Consider the following 22,316-nt stretch of genomic DNA (forward strand, 5'->3'; position numbering starts at 1 on the left):
CTAGCGTGAAACAGAGACAAACAGTACCACCAGCACACTTAATCCTACAAGACCAGTCACATGGGTGTCTGAACCAGATGCCAGTAATCTCATTACCTGATCACTTACTATTGGAGAATGTCTACTGGTTGGACACAGTAGTACCTGCGATAGAGTTTTGGAAAAGTCACAGAGGCATTTCGCTGAACAATAGGTCTGCAACCCTGTTCGTACTGCTCCATGCGAAGCTAATCTGTAGGCACTATCAAATTAAATGTTGACATAATGAGCCGGGCGCATTGCAGCCTTCAACTCTGGACCTTAATCTGAGAAGCATTTACTACCTCACTAAATTTAGCTTGTTAATTAAGCACTTGAGTGTTGCATTCGGCTGTGTAAATGAAAATAAAAATGGAGAATTTAAAAAAACTAGATGTCTTTCACCAAACTAGTTTGTTCTGACCAGAAACATGATTTGGCTTCATCAACCGACCTGCCCACCATCTTATTGAGAGGATCTGCTATTTCAATGTCATCTGACCAAATTAAATGCCTATACATTTCAATCTGCTGGCTCCTTGATTCCATAATGGTTAGCACTGGTAATCAGCAGTTGACTAGATACATTAGTCAATTTAATAGGCATGAAAAAAATGCTGCATTGGAATCCGTCACACAAACAGTGCGTTAAAATAGCATCGTTAGGACTTCTGGCTCTGATATCTTTTGCTGTCTTCGCTGAAAGCCATCAGGAAGACTTTACAACATACTGGTGTACCTACTTTTAACCATATTTCCATGACAGCACAAAGTATACAATTTATGGCAATATAAATATATTGCATAATTAAACTATTACGCGATAGACCTGTGAACCAAAAAGGACCTTAATTTAAACAGTTGTATTGCATAGCAGAAACTTAACACGCCTAAAGTTAAGGAGGAGCCGCTGTACTTAAGCGAATAAACATTTCTGAAACATATGTATACAAAAATCACAAAGACTGGCCTTGTCAGGTCGACCATGAAAACAGCTGCAGCTTTTGTTTGTGGAGAACAGTCTCCTTCAGGCTTTGTTTCCAAGGTTGTCATAGTGACCTAGACTACAGCGCGAAAGTTTCAGCACTGTTTTTTTCTCATAGATAAGATAGCCCTGATACGCGGGGCATTTAACCCAAGTCCTGCTGTGTTTGTTGCCATCTTTCTCTCATTCATGCACCCACAGCATTTGCAATCCCACCCAGACACATCCTGCCAGCCTTCACTGGTCATCTGCAGGTTATGAGAGCTAACACAAAGGCCTAGCCTTGCTGTGGGATGGCCCACAGGAATTTAGGTCATCTGTTGCCACAATCTGGGCCCGAGCATTCACAGAGAGTGCCAACTGGTCATCTTCATGTGTGGCTAGACTACCAGTGTGGCCTCTAATGACTGCCCAATTACCACCTTTCTTGGCGCCTCCGTGTGCGTTCCGTGCCCCACTGCTAACGTTTCACTGCACATTAAGCTGATAATGATGCCGGTGGAAGAGAAATATTCAGCAGTCACTATGAACCCCCATCAGGTGTCACCATCCACGGCCCCCCAACACTATCCTCAGATCCGCATTTGGCAAAACATGAATCGCCGAAGAGGTGTCACTGAATGTACTTCACAGGCTGTGTTGCCCCACTGAGCGTTGCCATGGCAGCCTTTGGGTTATTTACACTTTTCTGTCCGAAAGCAATCACACTCGCTGACCCTCTTCTATGCCGGCCTGCAGAGAGCCCTTCATCCCGCTCTAAGGACAGTGGCAGATGAAAGAAAGTCGGCATACTTGTTCTTACCAGCTTCCAAAGTTATACCCCAACTCCCATCAGAGGTTTGCAGTACTGGAATCAAAGTGCAGTAGACCTACTTCCTAGTCTTCTTCGAACACCAACTTTGTTCTGAGTGTAAGCCTTAGAGCCCCTAGGCCAGGGGTGTCAAACTCCAGCCCCGGAAGGCCAGAGCCCTGTGTAGCTTAGTTCTTTCCCTGTTCCACCACAAATGATTCAGCTCAAGAGCTGTGTGGCAATTAGCACAAGGAGGTACAAGGAGTGGAATCAGGTGTTTTAAATGAGGGGAAACCTAAAAATGTGTAGTTCAGTGTAGAGGTCCTAGAGAGCCAGTGACTAATTTGACTAAGCGCTGACACACCATTCAACTTCCATTGTCAGCAAAATCTCACTAGTACAATAGGAAGCCAATACTAAAATTGGTTCAGAGGCCACTCTCCTATACGGTCACCAGCAGTAGAGGGGACAGCCACGTGGCAGGGCTCCAGTTATTCAAGTGACATTGAGTTGAGAGGCTGTCAGGCAAAGGCAGCAGCAGGGAATGGGTGGGTGAGGGGAAGTAACTCAGATCTCCCACTGACCTCGATCCACCCCACATCCCAGCACAAAGAAACCAAGTCCCTTCCTAACCCCATAATGTTAACGACCGTCAATAATTTTGATTCCCCCACAAAAGGATGGAGATGTACCAAGAGAACCTGCTTTTCTCAGAATTCTCTTTTCAGAGAATGTTCTAAAGCCATGACAACAACAAAATCATAGCCCCGTTCAAGTATATTTCCGTACGGCGAATTAATGACTTCAACAGTGTGCTTGGCCCTGGTTACTTAGCAATTGTAATATACCAAGATGGATGCAATATACCTCAGCATGTTTTTTGTATACCAAGATGGATGAAATATACCACAGCGTGTTTTTCTGGTTACACAGGAGGAAGGAGCCACTCAAAACTCACATCACAACCAAAGTCGACCTGCAGAAATTCTTAACACCAAGTACGATACATCAGCCCTATGGCTTACCTTATGTCAATGAAGGAAATGCTGGACGCTTTTATTTAAGTGGACTGCAGATTTGCATGGCTTTTGGGGAACTAAAAACTTTCTACATTAGCCCTGGGCTAGTTCCATGAATGGGTTTCAAAAACTAACGTGCACGAATACCACTAAAAACTTTGCTCTTTGTATGAATATGCTGTTTAAGTGCTAAGGCAATGTGGGGGTTTATTTGTGCACGTAGACAAAAATATACTACACAATCACACCACTAACCAGGACTTTAGTGGAGGTTATCCGTATGACTATTTTTAAAGGCAATGAGGCCAACTGGGGACAGAAACCTGCTCTAAGTTTCGTCATGACAAGACTAAGGGTGATTGCATAAAACTACAACTCCAATTTCAGAAGCTATGAGCAGCTGGAACTGGCTGGCTTAGGGCAGTAATATGTGGTTTGAGAACTTCTGCAATGCATTCAAAACTCTGAACAACAAGTGCATGCAAACATTTCTATTTAACACACAAACATTTGTTGTTTAATTACTTTATTTAGCTCCCCCAACACATACAGTATAGCACCCCAAGCATGTTTTGCGTGGGGGAGAGGAGTAGGTTATTCATATAAAATCAAAGCACATTCTAAGGACACAGAACAAGATTTAGTTCAAATTCTAAAACATCTCAAAATGGGCCGAGTTGCAAAACGAAGCAAGCAAAGATGTGATTTTACAAATGCCACTTTCTATCCTCCTACAACCAGCATGCAGGGCTACCCAGAGGCTCTGCTGTGGCTGCTGAAGTTGTACACAGAAAATTCCTGCTGACCCGTGAACACAGGACCCACTGGAGCTGACCATTTCAAATGTTCAAGAAAGTGTTTATTGTACAAACGGAGAATGAAAAGCCGGCAAAGGTAGGGGGAAAGCTCTCAAACAGTTATTGGCACAACAAAGACTTACAACTACCATGTTCTACAAGTAAAATTAGAGATTAAACAGGTTAGTCTGACCATTGGCCTCTGGGCATCAAACCTAGAGTCTTACCAGGGGACAAAGTCTAGAACCTTTAATGAGATTGAAACATGTGATGGTCCCTTGTTTAAAGTCCTTATGCACACACATATCAGGGAAGAACCTACACAGTGGGAATAGCGAATCTGAACTGGGAGTAGCAGAAATATGTACTGTGCTGAAGAGAAGTTGTAGATAATTACTATACAAGATCCCCCTCCATAAGATTTAAGGATATCACAGACAATAGGAGAGCTACGTTACTAGCCTGTTGCATGCATCTCTTAACTAAGGCAGACAGGTCTGCCTAAAGCATGCAAGAAAAGAAAAAACTCCTGAGCAGAGATTAAACTAAAGGGTGGGGACAGGGTGGGGGGGTATTGGGCTAAGCCATACACACCTCCATGCCAAGTAGTACAGCCAGTAACTAATTGAAGCAGATGGGTCAGACCTGGGCACATACATCATCCACATATGTTGCTCGAGTTAATTTTCTGCTGAACGCAGGGATATACAGCAAGCACAGCCAATTCTGAGGAAATGGTTGCTTTCTCAAGACGTTCACTATCACTGAAAAAGCAAAATTGGGGGGTGACAACATTTAAACAGCTTAAAAATTGTTTCTCTAAGCAGCTACTTGATCCTGGATATCAATAAATACAGTGTGGTAAATCCTGGGATGTGTCGTATGCTCAGCAGATAGGCGAACGGGTCTTTTAAGCCAGGGCAAGAACTGCGGGAAAACGAGGGAAAAGGAGAATTACATTTCCTGAAGATGATGCTTTAATAACTGCAATTTACTGGGTCTGGCCAGGTGTAGCCAGGTCTAGCCTTCTCAAGACGACATGGGGAAGGCCAAGAGCAGCAAGACGTACCACTCATGGCTTCCTGGGCAAAGTACTTCACATCCATGTCCTGGTCTGTGGCCAGTTTCTCCAACACGGGCTTCACCTCTGTCTGCAGAGCACTATAAAGGAACAAGACAGTCAGTCAAACCTCAAAGAGGAGCAGAGCCTAGTGAAAATATGATGGCCGCAAGCTGCGGACGGACGGCAAATCTCCAGGATTGGGGAGTGTCTGGCACATACTTGCTGTCTAACACCGGGCCGATCTTCTGCAAGGACTTGGCTACGTTGAAGCGCACATTGGCCACCTGGTCATTGGACATCTTGAGGACCACGGGCAGCATGTGTTTGGTAGTGATGTCCTGGCCGCAGGCCTCAGACAGCGCCTGAAACGCCGCACAGGATGTCAGATGTAAGCGTATCACTCCAGAGGGCCTGGCCTCCCACGTTATCATACCGAACTCACTCAAAAAGAGATATTAATAAATAAATAAATCCCCACTTCACAGCAGAGATGTACAAATTTAGACACACCCCCACAGACAGCAAACCAAAAAGGTACACAGGAGGAACATGAGGGGGAGTTAAAATACATGAATCTGACTCACATTGATGCAGAAGAGAGTGGTCATTCTGTGCAGGTAGTTGGGATCGTTGGCCATTCCCAGCACCTTGGGGACAATGGTGTTCTGGGCCCACTCCGCTCCAAACTTCTCCACCAGCTTCATCAGGTTGCAGGTGGCAGCCTCTCGGATGGCGTACACTAGGAATAAAGCAGATCCGCCGATAGATTCATGCAGCCTCCTCCTGAGCAGAAGCTTCAAGGTGCAATACACTATGCGGCAGCTTTGGCCTGCAGCCCATCATGCGACGACTGCGCCACATCACTGTAACCTACAACTGCATCGACTAAGAGCGGCAGCTCTGAGCAGCGGCGCCGGCAAGGTCATCAAAGACACACGCACACAAACGGCCAACCTTTTCCAAGAACAGACTGTAAATCCTGCTACACTGACAGCACTGACAGGGTATGTTTGGGACATTAAAATGGGTTAGAGCCGTCCTCCAAAAGCAGGGAGAAAGGAACGGGGGGGGGGGGGACGACCAGAACAAAGCCAGACTGAGCTCCTTTCCTCAGTGTGGTGTGAGAAGGTTTAATAATAAGCATCAGATGAAGTCAGTCATTGCAAGGCTCCCAGTAATCCCCTCCCCCCACCCAAAATAACCCCCGAAGACCCCATTATTTAATGATGAGCATGTTGAAATAAAGCAAAGAGGGGCTCTGCTAACCAGCTGCATCTAAAGCATGAACAGCCATTTACAAAAAAAAAAAAACCCATGCCTCACTTTTTCAATAGGATTACCAGCTAGCCAAAGGCCGTGCAAGGGCATAGTCCTTGTCATTTCTTCGGCCATCATGTGGAAAGAGGTAATGGCCAATTAAACAGAACAGGAGCTACCAAATACTTAGCATCATCATGTTCCCTGGTGAAGACCCAGGCAGCAGCACACGAAGCAAGTCAGACCAGACCTCTCTTTGCATGGCAGACATGTGTCCATTCTGAGGGATGTTTCCAATCAAGCTGGGAGATAGTATCCCTATAGCAGGTCCTGGGTCTGCCCACGACCTTGGCCCAGTGGAATGCCCCCACACCAGTCCCCTAGGGAGCTGTCCAGGTGGCATCCTCTTGAGACGTCCAAAACAACACAGCTGACTCCTCTCAATCTGAAGGAGCAGTTCTTCGCAAATTCTAAACTCCTCATCCTGTCACGGAGAGCGAGTCCCGCCGACAAACCTCATTTTGGCCACATGAACTTGTGACCTTTTCCTTTCAGGCAAGACCCACATCACACAACCACCCAAAATGTGAAAGGTGGAGGTCATCGTTAGGTAGCAGGAAAATACCAAAATACCAAATACTGCAAAGGAAACCAACATTACAGGGTGAAACCTATTCAGTACTAGCCGAATCAATCACAATTCCTTCCAGGAACAAGGCAGAATCATTACCAGCATTTCCAATCAAGACGTGTTATGGTGTGATTACTCTAGTTTATATTCTAGCTTGTCCTTTTAGGATAAGACCAGGATTATGCAGCATCTGGGAGGGTCAGGACAGAGCACCCTCAAACTGGTTGCGCATACTCTCTCTTGCTGCCCTGACCTACATACTCGGCTCCTGCCAGGCTGGCTCTGCTGTCTGTCCAAGGTGGAACATGGGCCTGTTTATCAGCCCCTACCACTGGAAATAAGCAAGACCTGGCATCCAGCCAAGCACAGCTCTCCAGGGCTACCATCTTCAGACACAAACATATGTGTAGAGACATGATATACCAGGTCCCACAACTGACAATCACACGGTCAAGACTGTGCTAAAATCCCCATAGTATATATGGCTGTGCTCAATATTCAGTATACTGCAGGGTGATGGGGGGAGGGGGTTGTTAAATTCATTAAGTCAAATCCCTTCCAAAGCTTATTTATTTAACCAGTTTTTCACAGCAGTTTTAGGTTAAGTCCCTACGACACAGAGGAGCTCATGCAAAACCTACCATGGTCAACGAGCCACGCCATGCAGAGGGAGTTGAGCTTCTCGTCAAAGAACTCCACACCCTTGGACGGGACAGGAAAATAGATCAAACCCTGACAATTCACAACTGAGTAAAACAGAAATACATAAAAATCACACTAAAAATCAATGAAACAAACCGGGTGACACAGGAAGACAGATTCCTGCACCATTTAAAAAATAAATCCGAGCGAGCTTCCAGTTTCCAGATAGAGCGACTCACCAACTGGCCCGCCAGCAGGGGCATGTACTCGATGATGGCTAGTCGCACGCGCCACTTGGCGTCCTCGGCCAGCTCCACAATGGCAGGCAGCAGGGACTGAGACAGCTGGCGGATGCCGATGACCTCATTGACGCAGTCCAGGTTGGAGATGATGTTCAGGCGAACCTCTGGGCACTAAGGGAGAGGAAAAGGACAGGATTAGGGAAAACAAGTGGTCAAAGCTATTCAGTATCTAAAGAAGCAGTCCAATCACTGCTACAGCTATCAGACAATTGCTCCTTCAAAGAAGCTGGTTTGATTTTCTAGTAATGTTGAAAGACGTGATAATCGTTTTGTGGTGTTTGGTGGATGGTTTACAAATTATAGTTTGTTTTTTAAAAAGAACATTCCTCTCTAGCAGAGTCGCAGGGAAAATACAAACTGTATAACTACTGCAGTTACTTAAGGCAGTGCTTGTATTGACTGATTTAGCACGCGGGCACAATGACGGGAACAGAGCAAGGAGTGCAGCTGACTGAGGCACTCTGCTGAAGACTTGAGGGAGAGGAAGCAGAAGCTTTGTCTCTGAGCTCCATACGCAGGCTAAGCTAATGACTCACTGCTGGAGGTGGACGCGAATACGGTTGGGGGGGGGGGGGGGGTGGAGGGGCAGAGCGTGACGCAGGCAGCCAGCTGAGAACCTGTTCCCAGGCAGCTGTTCCCCTTTGTTCCAGGGATACATGGTTCCACACCTGGGGAACCTTACAGCGCCTTGTCATCGCTGCCTTAAGGGCTTCTGAGCAGCTGCAACGGCACCCTTTCCACTCTTGAAGGCCACATTAGCAAAATACAATGAAAAAAAAAAAAAAAAAAACTGAACGCAGAGCAGGGTGCTCCTGCTTTGATGTCCACAGCAGATGCTTTTCCGGCTCTCCAAGGCCACTTTAAACCATGGGATGAAGCATTGAGATCCTGGTAAGGGAGGATCACTCAAGCAAATAGAATGGTACATGTTAACCCTTAGCCTCAGATGGTCCCCAAATCAAAGCCATTTCAGTAATATTAGAGCGGTGAAAACAGCCTAGAGCTCAAGCCAGAGGCAGCTATTCCAGTCAAGAACATGTGCATGTCCTTTTTTCACCTAGCATGACCTTCAGAAGAAAAACATCAGCAGCCTTCTCCCAAGCCTACACCAGCAAGGCAGCCAAGCCTAGTCTAGGGTCAAATTCTTTCATTTCACTGCTAGTGTACCAGTACATTCATGCACGTGACAAATAAAATTGTTTATTGAAATGCAGCATTAAGCAGCGCCGTCAAAGGTTTTTATTCAGTCGGGAGCATACCTCATCCTTCAGCTGGGCCAAGAACAGTGGCAGCAGGTGCTCGATGGTGTTGTCTTTGCCCAGGATGGTGGACAGACCCATGATCACAGATGCCAGGGCAGACTTCACATGTTGGTTTGTGTCAGACACCAGTTCCTGCCAGATCAACAGAGCCAAGTCATTTAATAAACTCAATCCCTACAACAGACACATACGTCTTAAGCCTACTGCTACGGAAGAAGATTCCCTGGCAGGTAATTGGTATGCAGTCCTTGATCTACCAAGGCTAAGGCTGCAATAAAATGTGGTTACTAATACGGAGCCTTCGATGCTAGCTTTGCAAAGGAGAAACTGGATATCTACTTACATTTTTTACTGTAATCACTGAGGTCATCAGGAAACTATACAGCATTTTTAATATTTAAAGCAAAGGTTACAAAGAATGCTGTAATGACAACCTTTGAACAACCATGGACCAAGCCAAAAAAAAAAATAAAAAAAATTATGGCAAAAGTATTTGTTCAGACCCATTAGCAATTTATTCAAAACCCCCACAGCAATCCCTACAGGTTAGAATAAGGAGACCAGAGTTCATAGTTACAATCCCTAAAGGTTAGAGCAAGAATTAACCCTCTGGAGTGGACAATCCTGCCGGCGGGATCTAACAGAAATTTCACCAAACCGTTTAAATAACTCTGCGAGTTTTTGTCACATACACATTTTAAAAACACCCTCAGAAACCTTGGACGGTCTACTTTTCAAATATATACATATATATATATATATATACATACATATATACATATATATATATATATATATATACATATATACATATATATATATATACATATATACATATATACATATATATATATACATATATATATATATATATATATATATATATATATATATATATATATACATATATACATATATATATACATATATATATATATATATATATATATATATACATATATACATATATATATACATATATATATACATATATATATATATATATACATATATATATATATATATATATACATATATACATATATATATACATATATATATACATATATATATACATATATACATATATACATATATACATATATATATACATATATACATATATACATATATACATATATACATATATACATATATACATATATATATATATATATATATATATATATATATATATATATATATATATATACATATATACATATATATATATATATATATATATATACATATATACATATATATATATGTAGAAACTAAATATATTTTTACAGCTTCATGATACGAATAGAAAGAACAAGAGTGACTGACTTAAGCGTCTGCGTCTCGAAGCAGCTCTGATTGCCTTCCCACTTGCAAATCGCGCTATTCGCATAATAATCCGACAGTTAGTATTGGGTAAAGAAATATGTGAATACGCCCATTGTGACCGAAATACACAAGAGCACATGTCTGGGTAGTGTTTACACTGATCTGCTACAATATGGCACACGGATACATCTCTGCTGCTGAAGCTTTGCGTCAATGTTGCCATTTTCAGCAGCGAATCTCATACCTGTGTTCATAGCTCAGTGGGCTAAGCCTGTGTGCCTATAATCACATGGTCGCCGGTTCAAACCCTGCCCATTTAGAACGTGAATAGCGATCTTCAGCTGAGAGCGGTCCTACACGCTCCCGATGCAAGTAAAACAAAGAAAGGTCACACGGCTTGCTTTTTTGCCTATTTAACCTAATTTTAAAAACTTTAATACTTCCGACAATGGAAGTTTTGCAAAGACGACAGATTACGGATTTAGTCAGTGTTTTTTTTCATGATTCTACATAATGATTTCAGCAAAATATAAACTGAAATACACGAGAAAGATACGCGGTCGACAATGCCCTCATCCCCAGAGCGTTAATAATAGTCACTGCATCATATTTATCGCTTTCTATATTTATATGGTCACAGTTTTTCCATTTTTCATTCCATCTACCAATAAACTGAAAAGGATTTTATTGTTGCTATTTTTCTTGCGTTTCCAAAAGTGATGGGTGTGGGGTGCAGTGACATTCCAGACTGATGGGCCATTGACAGTATGCAAACTACTACAGGTGTGGGGACACCTATCTCATCAATATTCATTGTGCAGGCCACTGACTTTGAGAAAAAGTATCACTCCAAAGTTCTAACACTTTAGTAATCAAACCACATAAAATTTCAGAATGTCTCATTCACCTATGTGTAGCCTAGTGTCTATAAGCTTCAGAGCTCAAAAGTCTTGGCTAGAAATGTCTATAATGTGATTTTACAATTTCTCAGCATGTCTGAAAATAGGTTTTTGAAAAGTATATGTTTAAAGTTGATTTTAACAAAAAATAGAATAACATTTTAAGTGGTCTCAGATTATTGGTGCTGAGTTTGTGCTGGATAAAAGCACATGTAACCCTTTGGGATAAACGTTTTTTAGAGAGGTGAAATATTTTAAAATGTCGAGGCATGTCAGACTACCCCGAAAGTGGCTGAGAGGCCTCAGACTAAGGTTAATGTCATGAAACGAGACGCAGGATATCATCCTCCGCAAATTATTCAAAAGCTTGGCCAGTCTCTCTATGCCTTCCAAGCATTTTATCCCATTTAAGCCTACTGAGATTTCGCGACAAGAAGCGGGGATGCGGGCAGATCATTAGCCTGGTGTTCAGTTCGTCTGTAGAAATTGACATACACCCAAACCACAAACATATGGCCGACACACATTTCCCAATTCGTGCTTAGTCAAAATACCCTGCGATGTGCTTCTAAGCATGGCCAGTGGAAAGAATGCATTTCTTAAACCAGCACAAAGCACAAAAAAAAAGAAAAAAAAGAATCTTAGCATTTCACAATGCAGCCAGAGACTGGGTCAGGGACAGAAAGGAGAAAAAAAGCCATTTTCTGGCACGACGTCCAAAGCACGCTGCGAGTTAACACACAGCACGCTGCGGCACTCTGTGACATGCGGACAACCACAGAGAAGCCCGCAACGGCTTGCGTTTCAGCAGCCAAGATGATTGGCCCCACTCTGAAGCATGCTCTCCTTGTCCTCCAGTGATCAGCAGCCTACATGCAGATTTCAGCAGCACGAGCCTACTCCCAAAAACCATTAACCTTTCTCTTTGAAACCAATGAATTGCTCAATTAAACTATTCATAAAACCAGGTTACTTTACAAATGCAGTGGTTAACCAGGCTTGGACCATCTGAAGGGCCCTTGAAAGGATTAGCCAAGCTCTGGGAAAGGTAAACCCTAATCATCTTGACACTGCGTCGCGACAGTTCACATATCTGGATCAAGTCCAGGCCGACCGGAGTTTCAAGCTCCTCGTTCCGCTCAAGCTTCCCCCGGAACAACATTTATGAACTCCAAGAACTAATTTTCATGCAACCGACCACAGAGATCAGTAAATGAAACATGAGGCTCTATATAGCAGTACTAACAATCCCTCAACTGGTTTGCGAAATCAAAGTACAGTTTCTTGAAAACGACCTTACTTTTGTGTTGATCTCCTATACCAGGGTTATTCAACTCACAGTCCTCAAGGTCCCAGCACTGCTGGTTTTCCAGCCTTCCTTTACCTGTCAGTCAGGTGTGAAGCCTCTGACCAATCAGAATCAGTAATTATTAAACAACTACCTGGGAGAACTGAAAACACGGCCTGGATTCGGAATCGAGGTCCAGAGTTGAAGAACCCTGTCCTATACCAAACTTCCTAATCCCTGCGGGTAGATTGCTTGGATTAAAGGAAGAAATGCAGAATACCGCTTCTAGAAGCGGTGCATTCTGAAGTCTTACAGCTGCTTAACACATCAGACACCCATGGATGACACACAGCAGCAGCCTCGAAGTGACAGGCCTCTTAGACACAGTATGCACCAAGCCTTACCTTGACACAAGGAAGAATGTGAGTCATGATGATGGTCTCCTTGCTGTCTTCCGGTAAATTCTCACAAAACTCTGAAAACATGGTTTTCAGTATCAATAAGGGAACAGCCTATCAACATAATGTCCTCAAATTTGATAAAGTAACCTTTTGCACGAAGGTCGGCGAACTTCACTCACCTTTGACCTTATTGGCGGCCGCGGCCCGCACCTCAGCCTCGCAGTCCTTTAGCAGGTTCTGGAAGGCCGGCACTAGGTCATTCTTGGTGATCTCAGGCCCCACGGCTTTCTGAAGCTGCAGCACCAGGGAGAATGCAGTATGTCATTACCATTTCGGTAGCATTTCTATAAAAGGTCCAATGAGGTTAAACGAGCATGAGCTGTCAAAGAGCTACAGTCATAAAAAAAAATTATGAGCGATGTAGGAAAATTATGGTAAAGCAGGTTAAGTATATCAGGCACAGATGGAGAGGACTCATGCATTTCACCATGTCTTGTCATTTAAAGAGACTTAAATTTTGTGCAGGAGATATATAGGATATGATATTTTGATCTTGGATAAAAACTAAGAACAAACGGGAAAAAAAAATCCTGTCACATAAATTAAGCAGCCAAACGGCTAACAGTGTTAGTGTAGATGAAGAGGGACTTTATGCATGAGCTACACCTCCACTTACAGTATTTATCTGCTTAAATTAGCAGAAAGGTGTAGTTTCCATTTTGACATAAAACACTGGTATGATAAACGGCAGAGATCACCACTGAAAAGGCTAGAGTGATTAACACTGGTAACAATTTACCAAAACACAAACTGGAAAGAACCTTTACAACCTGATACATGAAAATAGGAGTCATCTACTATTGAGGAATCCAACCCTAAGCTTTTATCCCTAACCATTCAATTATCATTAGGCACACATTTTTTTTAAAAAAAAAAGCCAGTAATAACCTAAAATTTCATGAATTAAAGGGAGGGACAGGTAAAGCAAACGGCACACCTAGACACACAACAGAACTCCCACCTGCCCATCAACAACTGCATCCTGTCACTGTGAAATTGGGGTGGGGCCACTACTCAGTGCCAAAAACATTACACTGCTCAAACCAAATTTCAGGGGAAAGCAGCCAAAACAGCTCATACCCATCAAATAAGAGGGGATCAAACATGGCTTGTGTAAGATCCCCAATAAAGCTGGGCTGCTACTTTCATTAGATGAATTAGTCCATTCATGTACAAAACACTGATTGCCCTTGTGAAAAGTGTAAAAAGTTCAGACAAAAATTGTTTTTTTTTTTTTTTTTATAGTTTGGTCCAAATCTGAACTGATTCCTTATGGACCAGGGAGGCTGAGACACCAGCCTTCTAAAATGGAAGACAAAGTTAAAGTTTTAAAGTTTCTTACAACTAAGTTAACAGAACAAGGACTTAAGCCAGACTGTGAAATGGGTGTTCTCTTGCACAGATACGTAGTCATGTGGGGTTCTGCCACCAAGGACCATGCGATTAATGACATATCTGTATCCCATAACCTGAAGCGTAACCTCACCTCTGAGAACTTGTCTGCTACCATGTAGCGCACCCTCCAGGATTTGTCCTCTGCAGCCTGCCGCAAGGTTGGCATTACCAGACTCTCCAAGTCCTCTTGGGGCAGCAGTGTGGCAATGCTGACGCAGGCCTCCACAGCCAACAGGCGCACAGAGTCCTGCAGGAAGAAGCCCGACAATCAAACGAAGCCAAGTGCCATTAGAAATGGTGACCCTCCTGAGCATCGCAACCCGACGCAATAAAACTTCCTCAAACACTGGAGATCATTGGCCTTAATACAGCAATCAAAGTGGCATTTATGGAGTGATGCCTGAAGAATGTACAGCCGAAGTTATTCACGGCCAGTTCTCAAGCCCTCTCATCCTAATACCTTCAACAATTGCTTAAGATCCATGATTTCAAAGCATTCAACCCCCACCCTTAAGCGACGGACGGACGGACGATACCTGCTCATCTGAGGCGAGGGCAGTGAAGAGGGAGATGATGTCACTCTTCACGTATTCCAGCTCCAGGACCTTGGCAAACTCACCCAGCTTGGAGGCAGCGGCACGACGCACCATAGGAGTGTCATCTGAGCACAGCGTGCGGAAATGTCTGCGGATACGAGGGCTCCCCGTCACACACGATAGGGACGACAAGCGCTACATCCTACAGATCTGTGTAACTTACCTGCACAGGAACATTAAACAATCATACAATATTAATCTGCATTTATGCTTTTACTAGAAAAATCAAACCTGGACACATCCAAAACAAATACATAAAAAATAACCTCATAACAAATACTGCTAAATCACTTGTGTCTGCACACAGATAGTATTGTGTTGGATTATAAATATAGTAAAGCTGGGGTTCTCAACCCTTTTGCTCCTAAACCCAATTTTTACCATGGCAGCTCAGTCATGACCTTATATCAAACTGGTTCACATTAATGCTATGATCAAGGCGCACACTGCACTCTGCAATTTACACAAATCAATGCCTATTGCACAAAACTGACTGGATGTGCCAGTGAATTTTAAATTGAACATCTGTGGTTTGACTTCTTGGACTAGTTGAGTGTTTATACTAGTTTTTGCAGTTACAGACCCAAGATCCATTTATATAGGTTAATTCTAGGATTGGGGCTGGGAAATCTGATCATGGATCAGCATAGGGGCTTGCTGGTTTTAAAATGCTTACATTTCCAACTCTGCCTCACGACCCTTTCTGAATTTGCCATGACCCAAATTTGGGTTGTGACCCATGGCTAGATATTCGCCGTTGTACAGTGCCCTCCAGTGTGACAAACACTGTAAAAAAAAATCATTAATAGATGTCTGACGGCTATTTGCTGAGCTCTACCTGCTCTAATGTTTCTCGGACATTTCAGATAGAGGAAGATGAGGCAACACCCTCCATCCAACACATTACTGTTCAGCAGATTCAGGGGCAGATCCGACACACAAACGGCTCCGGTGACACTCACTGGCGAATCTCAGCCTTGACTGTGCTGGAGACGCGGGGGTAGCAGACGCTGAAGAGGCCGCAGGCTGAGGTGCGGGAGGTGAACCAGTCCCCACTGGCCAGACGCTTCACCAAGGGCTCAAAGTGTACCTCCAGGTCCACAGGCGAGTGCTCGTGGGAGATCTTGCGAAGCGACTCCACAGCCTTGTCCCGTACCACTGTCTCCTCCACAGTGGCCAGGCTCTCCAGTGGAGGCTGGAAGGAAAGCAAACATACACGTGAGCTGTGGCGATTTGGATCACCATGTCAGAGCTTGTCTCAACACGATTACCTCAGTTTTATTTTGCAACAGTACAAATAGACTTACACCAGATTACTGATGGTACAGAGAGCAATAACATTTACTGTAATTGGGCTTGAGACAGAGAAGAGAGGACTGTGGCTTACCAGGAGACAGTGGACGTACTCCGGCCCACCCACCAGCATGGTGAAGTTGCCCAGCTGCTCAGCCAGAGCAAGGAGCACCTCATCCTCGTCATAGATGGTGTCTGAAGAAGCGTGAGACAGGCCATGAGAGAGCTGGCACTACAACAGTATGCTGGGACTAGCCAGCTGACACGACACATATTAAACATGATAACTCGCCCACCAGGCTTCTCTAACCAAGGTCTCCACAGGTCACCATGTACAAATCACATCTATAAAGATCACAATGTTTATTCGATTTGAAACTTTTAATAGTGAAAAATAATAGTCACTTGCTTAGGGATTTAATATTTGCAGAATTCCTGTTTGCAGCAATCAATCATCTCCCAACCCCTTGCACTAACCAAGACTAGACCAGGGGTCTCCAACTCCGGTCCTGGAGAGCTACTATCCAGTAGGTTTTCTGTCCCACTTGGCTTCTGATGAGCCACACCTGTTTCTGGTATTTACCTGAGAACAGGTGTGACTCATCAGAAGCGAGGTAGGATAGAAAACCTACTGGACGGTAGCTCTCCAGGACCGGAATTGGAGACCCCTGGACTAGGCTATAATGTACAAAGAGTAATGAAGCCCAAGCAATTTGTGATGGGACCTACCAGTCAGGAAGGGAAGCAGCTCTGTACGCGTCCTCTCAACGCCCAAAGCCAACGCAATGGTGGACAGTTTCTTAATGCTGTTCAGCCGCAACTGCGGAAGAGGGAAAGACGAGATTTAAATATATGCATGACACAGTACCCCTCAGTCTAAGAACACAAAACAGTAATGAATGCCAGCACAGCTGCCAACTATGACTGCAGCTACAAAGCTGGAAAAGGCTTCCTCAGAGGCGGCCTCGCTTTCATAGAGGAAGATTAAATATCCTTATTTTGTGTGAAGTCAAACATTCCATTGGTTAAAAGAAAAAAAACCTAAAATTTTGGTTCAGACTTGAAGTTAAAAGGTCTTTATACAGCTCTATCGTTTATTGGAGGTAAAGTACATCTATTTACAATTACTTGAGAGCTGCAGTATGTTCAAAGTATATATTTAGCTGAGAAGAGCAATCTTCAGACTTAGGCTACCATGGCAACAGATTAGCTGTAACACCCACTGCAATCCATACATTGGTGCATCAGGAAAGCTTTTTGACAGTTATAAACAAACTGCTTAACATCAATTAAAAGTACCATGTCATACTCAAGCCATTGCATAGCAAAATCAGAGCTACACAAAAAAACCAAAGCATACCACTAGAAACAGTTTCTTATTCTACCCCACTTGAAATACTTCACTAAAGACAGACAATAAGGTCAAAATAGCCATGAGCTCAGCTCATCAAACTCATGACATCTGATCTACAAAATTGCTGTGTTCGATGTGCAGGTCATGAAGGAGCTGACCAAGGTAGGGATTCGGCGTGACATTTAAACCTACCTGGGGAAATCAGGCAACACTACAAGCAAAGCAGAAATGCATTTTTTTTATTATTATTCTACATAACACTGAAAACAGTATTTTTCGCTGTTGCGTGAAATGTCTAATGCTACCGAGTAACCGGCCGAAACATAAAGCGTGTTTAAAAGCCGACCATTTACAAAAATTATAACCGCAGAGCAACAAATGAAGTACGTTTATAATAAAAGGTCGGTACTCATTTTCTTTCTTTAGAGGCAACGTAACAGAGATAACCCAACCCCAGAAAGACATTGATATGTCTAAGGAAGTGGGCCGTACCATACCCGCGGCCCCGGACAGTACTCGGTATATTAGTCGTACAGTTTATGTGGAGTAAATCTGGTGGCGAGAAATTTATCCATTCAAACAAAAATGTACGCATTTATAATTAATCCACAGCATATGTTAAGAAGAACTAATATTACTTCGAGTCAATGTCGCACCGATCGATAAAAAGGTCCTCCGGATAGGCTTCTCGGCCTCCTTTACATCGTTGCAACTAGCTAAGCAGCTAACGGCTAACCGGACTCATGTAACGAGCTCCAAGAACAGCTGTATTTTAAATCTATGGGAGGAGTAATTTCAAATTGCACTGCTATACGGTAAAAATAAATAAATAAGTTAGACATGCGAAAATAAAATGCCCACAGACAACTTCCCACCCTGTTAGCCTAGGCCGGCTAATAAGCTACACGGTTTACTGTGCCGCTCGCCGGTGACTATTTTTGCGCGAGGCCCCGGCAGAATTTTCTAGCTATATCACATAAGACAATCATTTGTTATTTAACCAAAAACTTTTTAAAAACGTGTGGGTCATGCCCAACACATACAAAATCATATTTAAGTTTACCTGGACATCTTCATTCCGTAGCTCGTCAATGAGCACAGCAATAGGGTAAAGAGAATCGTCTCCGTCGGCGCCTGCCATTTTGGATACTGTTCACTACTTCCGCCTAGCCTGAGCTACGGGGTCTCTTGGAGGGAACACAACGGGAAAGTGGTTGCTCTTTTCATGCTGATTGGCCCAATCTTACGTCAACAATGTCAGGCATGCAAAAGGGGCGGTTGCTCGCCTGCCTACACCTTTTTGACATGGTGCTGCATCGTTCTGGGGTATTCGGTTGTCATCAAGGTAATTGGGACACCCGTGTTAGCCGAGCAAAAATTATTATTGTCTTTTGGATTACGATGACATCGACTCCTGTCGTACTCGAAGAGACGAAACTATCATATACATTTAGTTGCGATATGTTAATGTGTGTCCTTAGTTAACATTTCCTCCCATTCCCGTAATGTATTGTGATGGCTCTCCGATTCCTGCATAAACAGAAATAAGTTTTGCAATTGAAATATTCCGTGACATGCATTCGCACAACATCATTATATCCAAATGACTACTTCACTACGTTTATCTTGTGCTCTATATCAGGAACGCAAATTAGTATCCAATAGGTGAAAAAATTGCGAACATCCTTATTAGATGCAGTCAAGTCGACCATTGTCAACCCGTTCCTCAAGAACGTTCTCTGGTTCTCTGTTCTTCCGTTCTGGAACATATTTCAGAAATTAAACGAGATATTCCCTTTAATCTATGGCAATTTAAAATTGTCTTTATTAAACCATAAAAAGACACCGAATATTAAGTGCAGCGATAGGCAGGGAGCCCTGTTCTGGTAGTAATGAACTAGCTCGAGGCCATTGCGAATGACGTCAAAACAATCCTGCTCTCAAAGGGCGTTCGCAATTTTAAATCCACCATGCATACTTCTGATAAGAGCCATTCTTACGTTTTTCATAAGGAGCTCAATTCCCAGGGCATTTTTGTTCTCTATATCCGAGCCTGTGTCCTTTAGGCTTTTCTTTGTGCATGCACATTGGTTCAGCTTTATTTTTCAAGAGCATCTGGCAGTCTCTGCTGAACCTGTGTCTAATTTCTCCCCGTTTTCCATCTGCATGGTTCTGTTCATCCCTGTGCCCGAAAAGTAACATTTCCTGGAGGTTCAATGCAGTGGTGATATAAAGGCAGAACCAGAACGCATGTTACTTTAATGTAACTAGAAAATTACAGGGTAAATGTTCTGGCTAAGGAAGTATTGTCGTGTAAGATGCCGATGGGGGATGCATATTTGCCTTATTCATGCACATTTTATTTTAAAAAGAGTGGGGTAAAATTTACCTGCTCTGGAATAAATATGCACCACAGACTTTAACTGCTTTGTGAGAAGATGGTCCAAATTTTCCAAGAGTAATTGCATGTTCAATTGCCTGATTTGTAAAAATGGCAAGGATCCCAGACGTCACAGGTTACAATGATCATTGAGGAAAACGCAAATGGTACGGACAAATCAGAGCTGAGGACACGATCAAAAAGTATCCCGGCCATCTGTCCTTCCCTAGTGATGAAAGTCTGCTTGTTTCATTCATTCACTAATTCACATCTGATTAAAACCACGGCATCCATAATTCATGCTATCAACAGGCCCCACTCGACCGGAGCACTCATGTTTGCAGAAACAAATGAGAAAATGCTAGTTTTGTAGGAGAACTTGCAGAAAGATGAGTGGTAGTATTGCCTTTCATCAAGCCCACAGAGATGTTGCTTCTGGCACACTCACATAGTATCTTACTCTTGCTCTACAATGACCAAATTCTGGCCACAACAGAGTAGCAGAGTTTTGAGAGCTACACATATAAACTTCCAGCCAGTGTACTGACTCCAAAAGAGGCTTTAAAAAAACAATTGTACCAGAACAACTAGTTCGGTGATCGGAATTTAATTACATTTAATTTTAAAGTTTATGGATGCAATTTAGAAAATTGTTATAGCAAGAACTGAGCTGTTATTGGACCTGTTATCCTTTCGTAATTGGGACAGATTCTTCTTCTGAGACCGAATGTTGATTTTCAGGCAATTTGATGTACACAGTTGTACACTGACTTTTTTACCATCTTTTAAATATCATAAGCAATCTTCCCTTTGCAGAGAATATAGATTATAATGTCATACGAGCAGAGAACATGATGTCAATTATTTTCCAGGTCAGAAATGCTAAAAAAGATATCTAATGCAAAAGCGATTGGGGCGATTGACTTAAAAGCCTTACTATTCCTGGATGCTTGACTATACTTTTGCTGGCAGTTTAGCAACACAAGGTAACGACATGGGTGGTTAAACAGTTACAAATTAATTATAAATAATTAATTATCTGATATTTTAAAGTCAATGGACTATCTTTAGCCCCTTATTACACCAGATATTTTTTTGCCGGAGAAGGTCTAATCTATCATTAGTGGCACTTCAGTGATTCCCCACGACTACTTTAAAATGAGCCATTGGGTTGCTTGTCTGAATCCATAACTACTTTTATTTTGCAGCGTTTCCCAATCCTGTCCTCGGGGATCGTCCACATTTTTGGTCCCTCTCAGCTCCCAACAAACCTGTACCAGGTGATTGGCGCTCTTGGTTGCTTGATTATTTGTGATTGGAGCAGGGAAGGAGCAGAGATGAAAGGGGTGGCGTGTCGATCAGCAGGCTGAGCCTCGGTGCCTGTATTCGGAAGTGTGTCGGTTCGAGCCCCGACCTCGGCAGAATAATCACATGCCTGTGGGCCCCTGAGGAAGACCTTTAACCCTCAGGGGCACTACCTGCTGTGGCTGACCCTGCGCTGTGACCACCCCCCCTCCCGCCCCCAAGCTTGCCGTCACCTCTATAAGTGTCTGTGTGTATCATGGAGAGCAAGAAGAGACTTACCCCGTTAGGTTGGGAAACACTCCTTTAGGGTACCACTTGGTCACGCCCGTGCACCAATTTGCATTATTTCTGAAATTAACAAATGTGCTTGGTTTGTTATTATGCAGACAGATGAAGGACAAGTGGGGTGCCGATGTGCTGAAAATGCTCCCATCCTTCCAGTCCAAGCAGGCCAGCTCTCCAGAGGTGCAGAACCTGGAAAAGCCTGCTTCCTTCCAGTGGAGAAGGAGGACGAGTGCTCCTGTTGCCTTTGGCTCACAGCACGGATGTGTGCTGTGAAGTGCTATATATCCACTAACAGCTCATAGAAACCGTGCATCGCGATCAGGAACAGTTTCTGTCCATGTCCTTTGATGGATCTGTATTTCCTCTTCCCTGACTTGGGAGCACGAAATCCAGCAAAGGGCAGGTTACCGCTGATCTTCACACATAGCGGATCATAATGTAATTAACCAAAGGGGCTTTTCCTGTTAACAAAGCCTCATAATCCCCTTTGTATATGCTGTGATCTAACAAACAAGGTTGTGCCTGGTGACCCTGGGGCATCTGACTTGCCATTATTGTGTAACAAGAATCCATCCATCCATCCATCCATCCATTAATCCATGTTCTAATGTACTTTTCTTGGAGAACGGAGGCATAATCATAAGAAAACACCATTTTTTCCCCCATCATATCTGCCAACACGAAACTACAGAGGTCTGAATGGGTTAATATAATTCAAACTCATTTTATATAATCTTTGTTTCTCCTGGCTGATGTATTAGACAGTAGTTTTATTAAGCAAACTTTCAAGCAGAAGCTTTTTCCTCCTTTTTTCCTGGAGATTAAGACTGTAATAATAAACAGGGTGAGAAGACTGTCTGGAAAATATGTGAGTGTTATATATATAAACGCTCTGCTCTTTTTCTCTTCAAAGGGGTCTCTGCGTCATTGGGGTTCGTGTCAATAGCGGGGTTTAAAGGGAT

The 22,316-nt window shown here is 43.2% G+C and overlaps 1 protein-coding gene and 1 long non-coding RNA gene across 2 annotated transcripts; one reads left to right on the top strand and one right to left on the bottom strand.

Annotated features, from left to right (window-relative positions):
• Positions 1 to 3,321: 3,321 nt before the first annotated feature.
• On the bottom strand, positions 3,322 to 18,597 carry ppp2r1ba (protein phosphatase 2, regulatory subunit A, beta a). Its single transcript, XM_023813607.2, has 15 exons — positions 18,448 to 18,597; positions 16,760 to 16,850; positions 16,125 to 16,225; positions 15,700 to 15,932; positions 14,678 to 14,825; positions 14,233 to 14,388; positions 12,866 to 12,980; positions 12,690 to 12,760; positions 8,764 to 8,898; positions 7,442 to 7,615; positions 7,202 to 7,262; positions 5,257 to 5,411; positions 4,892 to 5,034; positions 4,679 to 4,770; positions 3,322 to 4,536 (listed from the first exon to the last, which is right to left on the bottom strand). The coding sequence occupies exons 1-15, from the start codon at positions 18,523 to 18,525 to the stop codon at positions 4,520 to 4,522; spliced, it is 1,770 nt and encodes a 589-aa protein (XP_023669375.1). The 5' UTR covers positions 18,526 to 18,597; the 3' UTR covers positions 3,322 to 4,519.
• Positions 18,598 to 18,676: 79 nt separating this feature from the next.
• Positions 18,677 to 22,266, top strand: LOC111844799 (uncharacterized). The gene is made up of 3 exons (XR_011983456.1): positions 18,677 to 18,729; positions 20,973 to 21,044; positions 21,456 to 22,266. It is a non-coding gene; the product is annotated as an uncharacterized lncRNA (long non-coding RNA).
• Positions 22,267 to 22,316: the final 50 nt, after the last annotated feature.

This window comes from Paramormyrops kingsleyae, chromosome 18, assembly GCF_048594095.1.
Source record: "Paramormyrops kingsleyae isolate MSU_618 chromosome 18, PKINGS_0.4, whole genome shotgun sequence".
Lineage (NCBI taxonomy): Eukaryota > Metazoa > Chordata > Actinopteri > Osteoglossiformes > Mormyridae > Paramormyrops > Paramormyrops kingsleyae.

Bases quoted from the DNA above. Each gene is read 5' to 3' on its own strand.
- ppp2r1ba (XM_023813607.2), bottom strand. From the start codon at position 18,525: ATGGCAGGCGCCGACGGAGACGATTCTCTTTACCCTATTGCTGTGCTC. The intron at 16,226-16,759 runs GTAGGTCCCATC...ACGCTTCTTCAG, and splicing joins GCTGCTTCCCTTCCTGACTG to ACACCATCTATGACGAGGAT. The intron at 7,263-7,441 runs GTGAGTCGCTCT...GTCCCGTCCAAG, and splicing joins CCCTGCTGGCGGGCCAGTTG to GGTGTGGAGTTCTTTGACGA.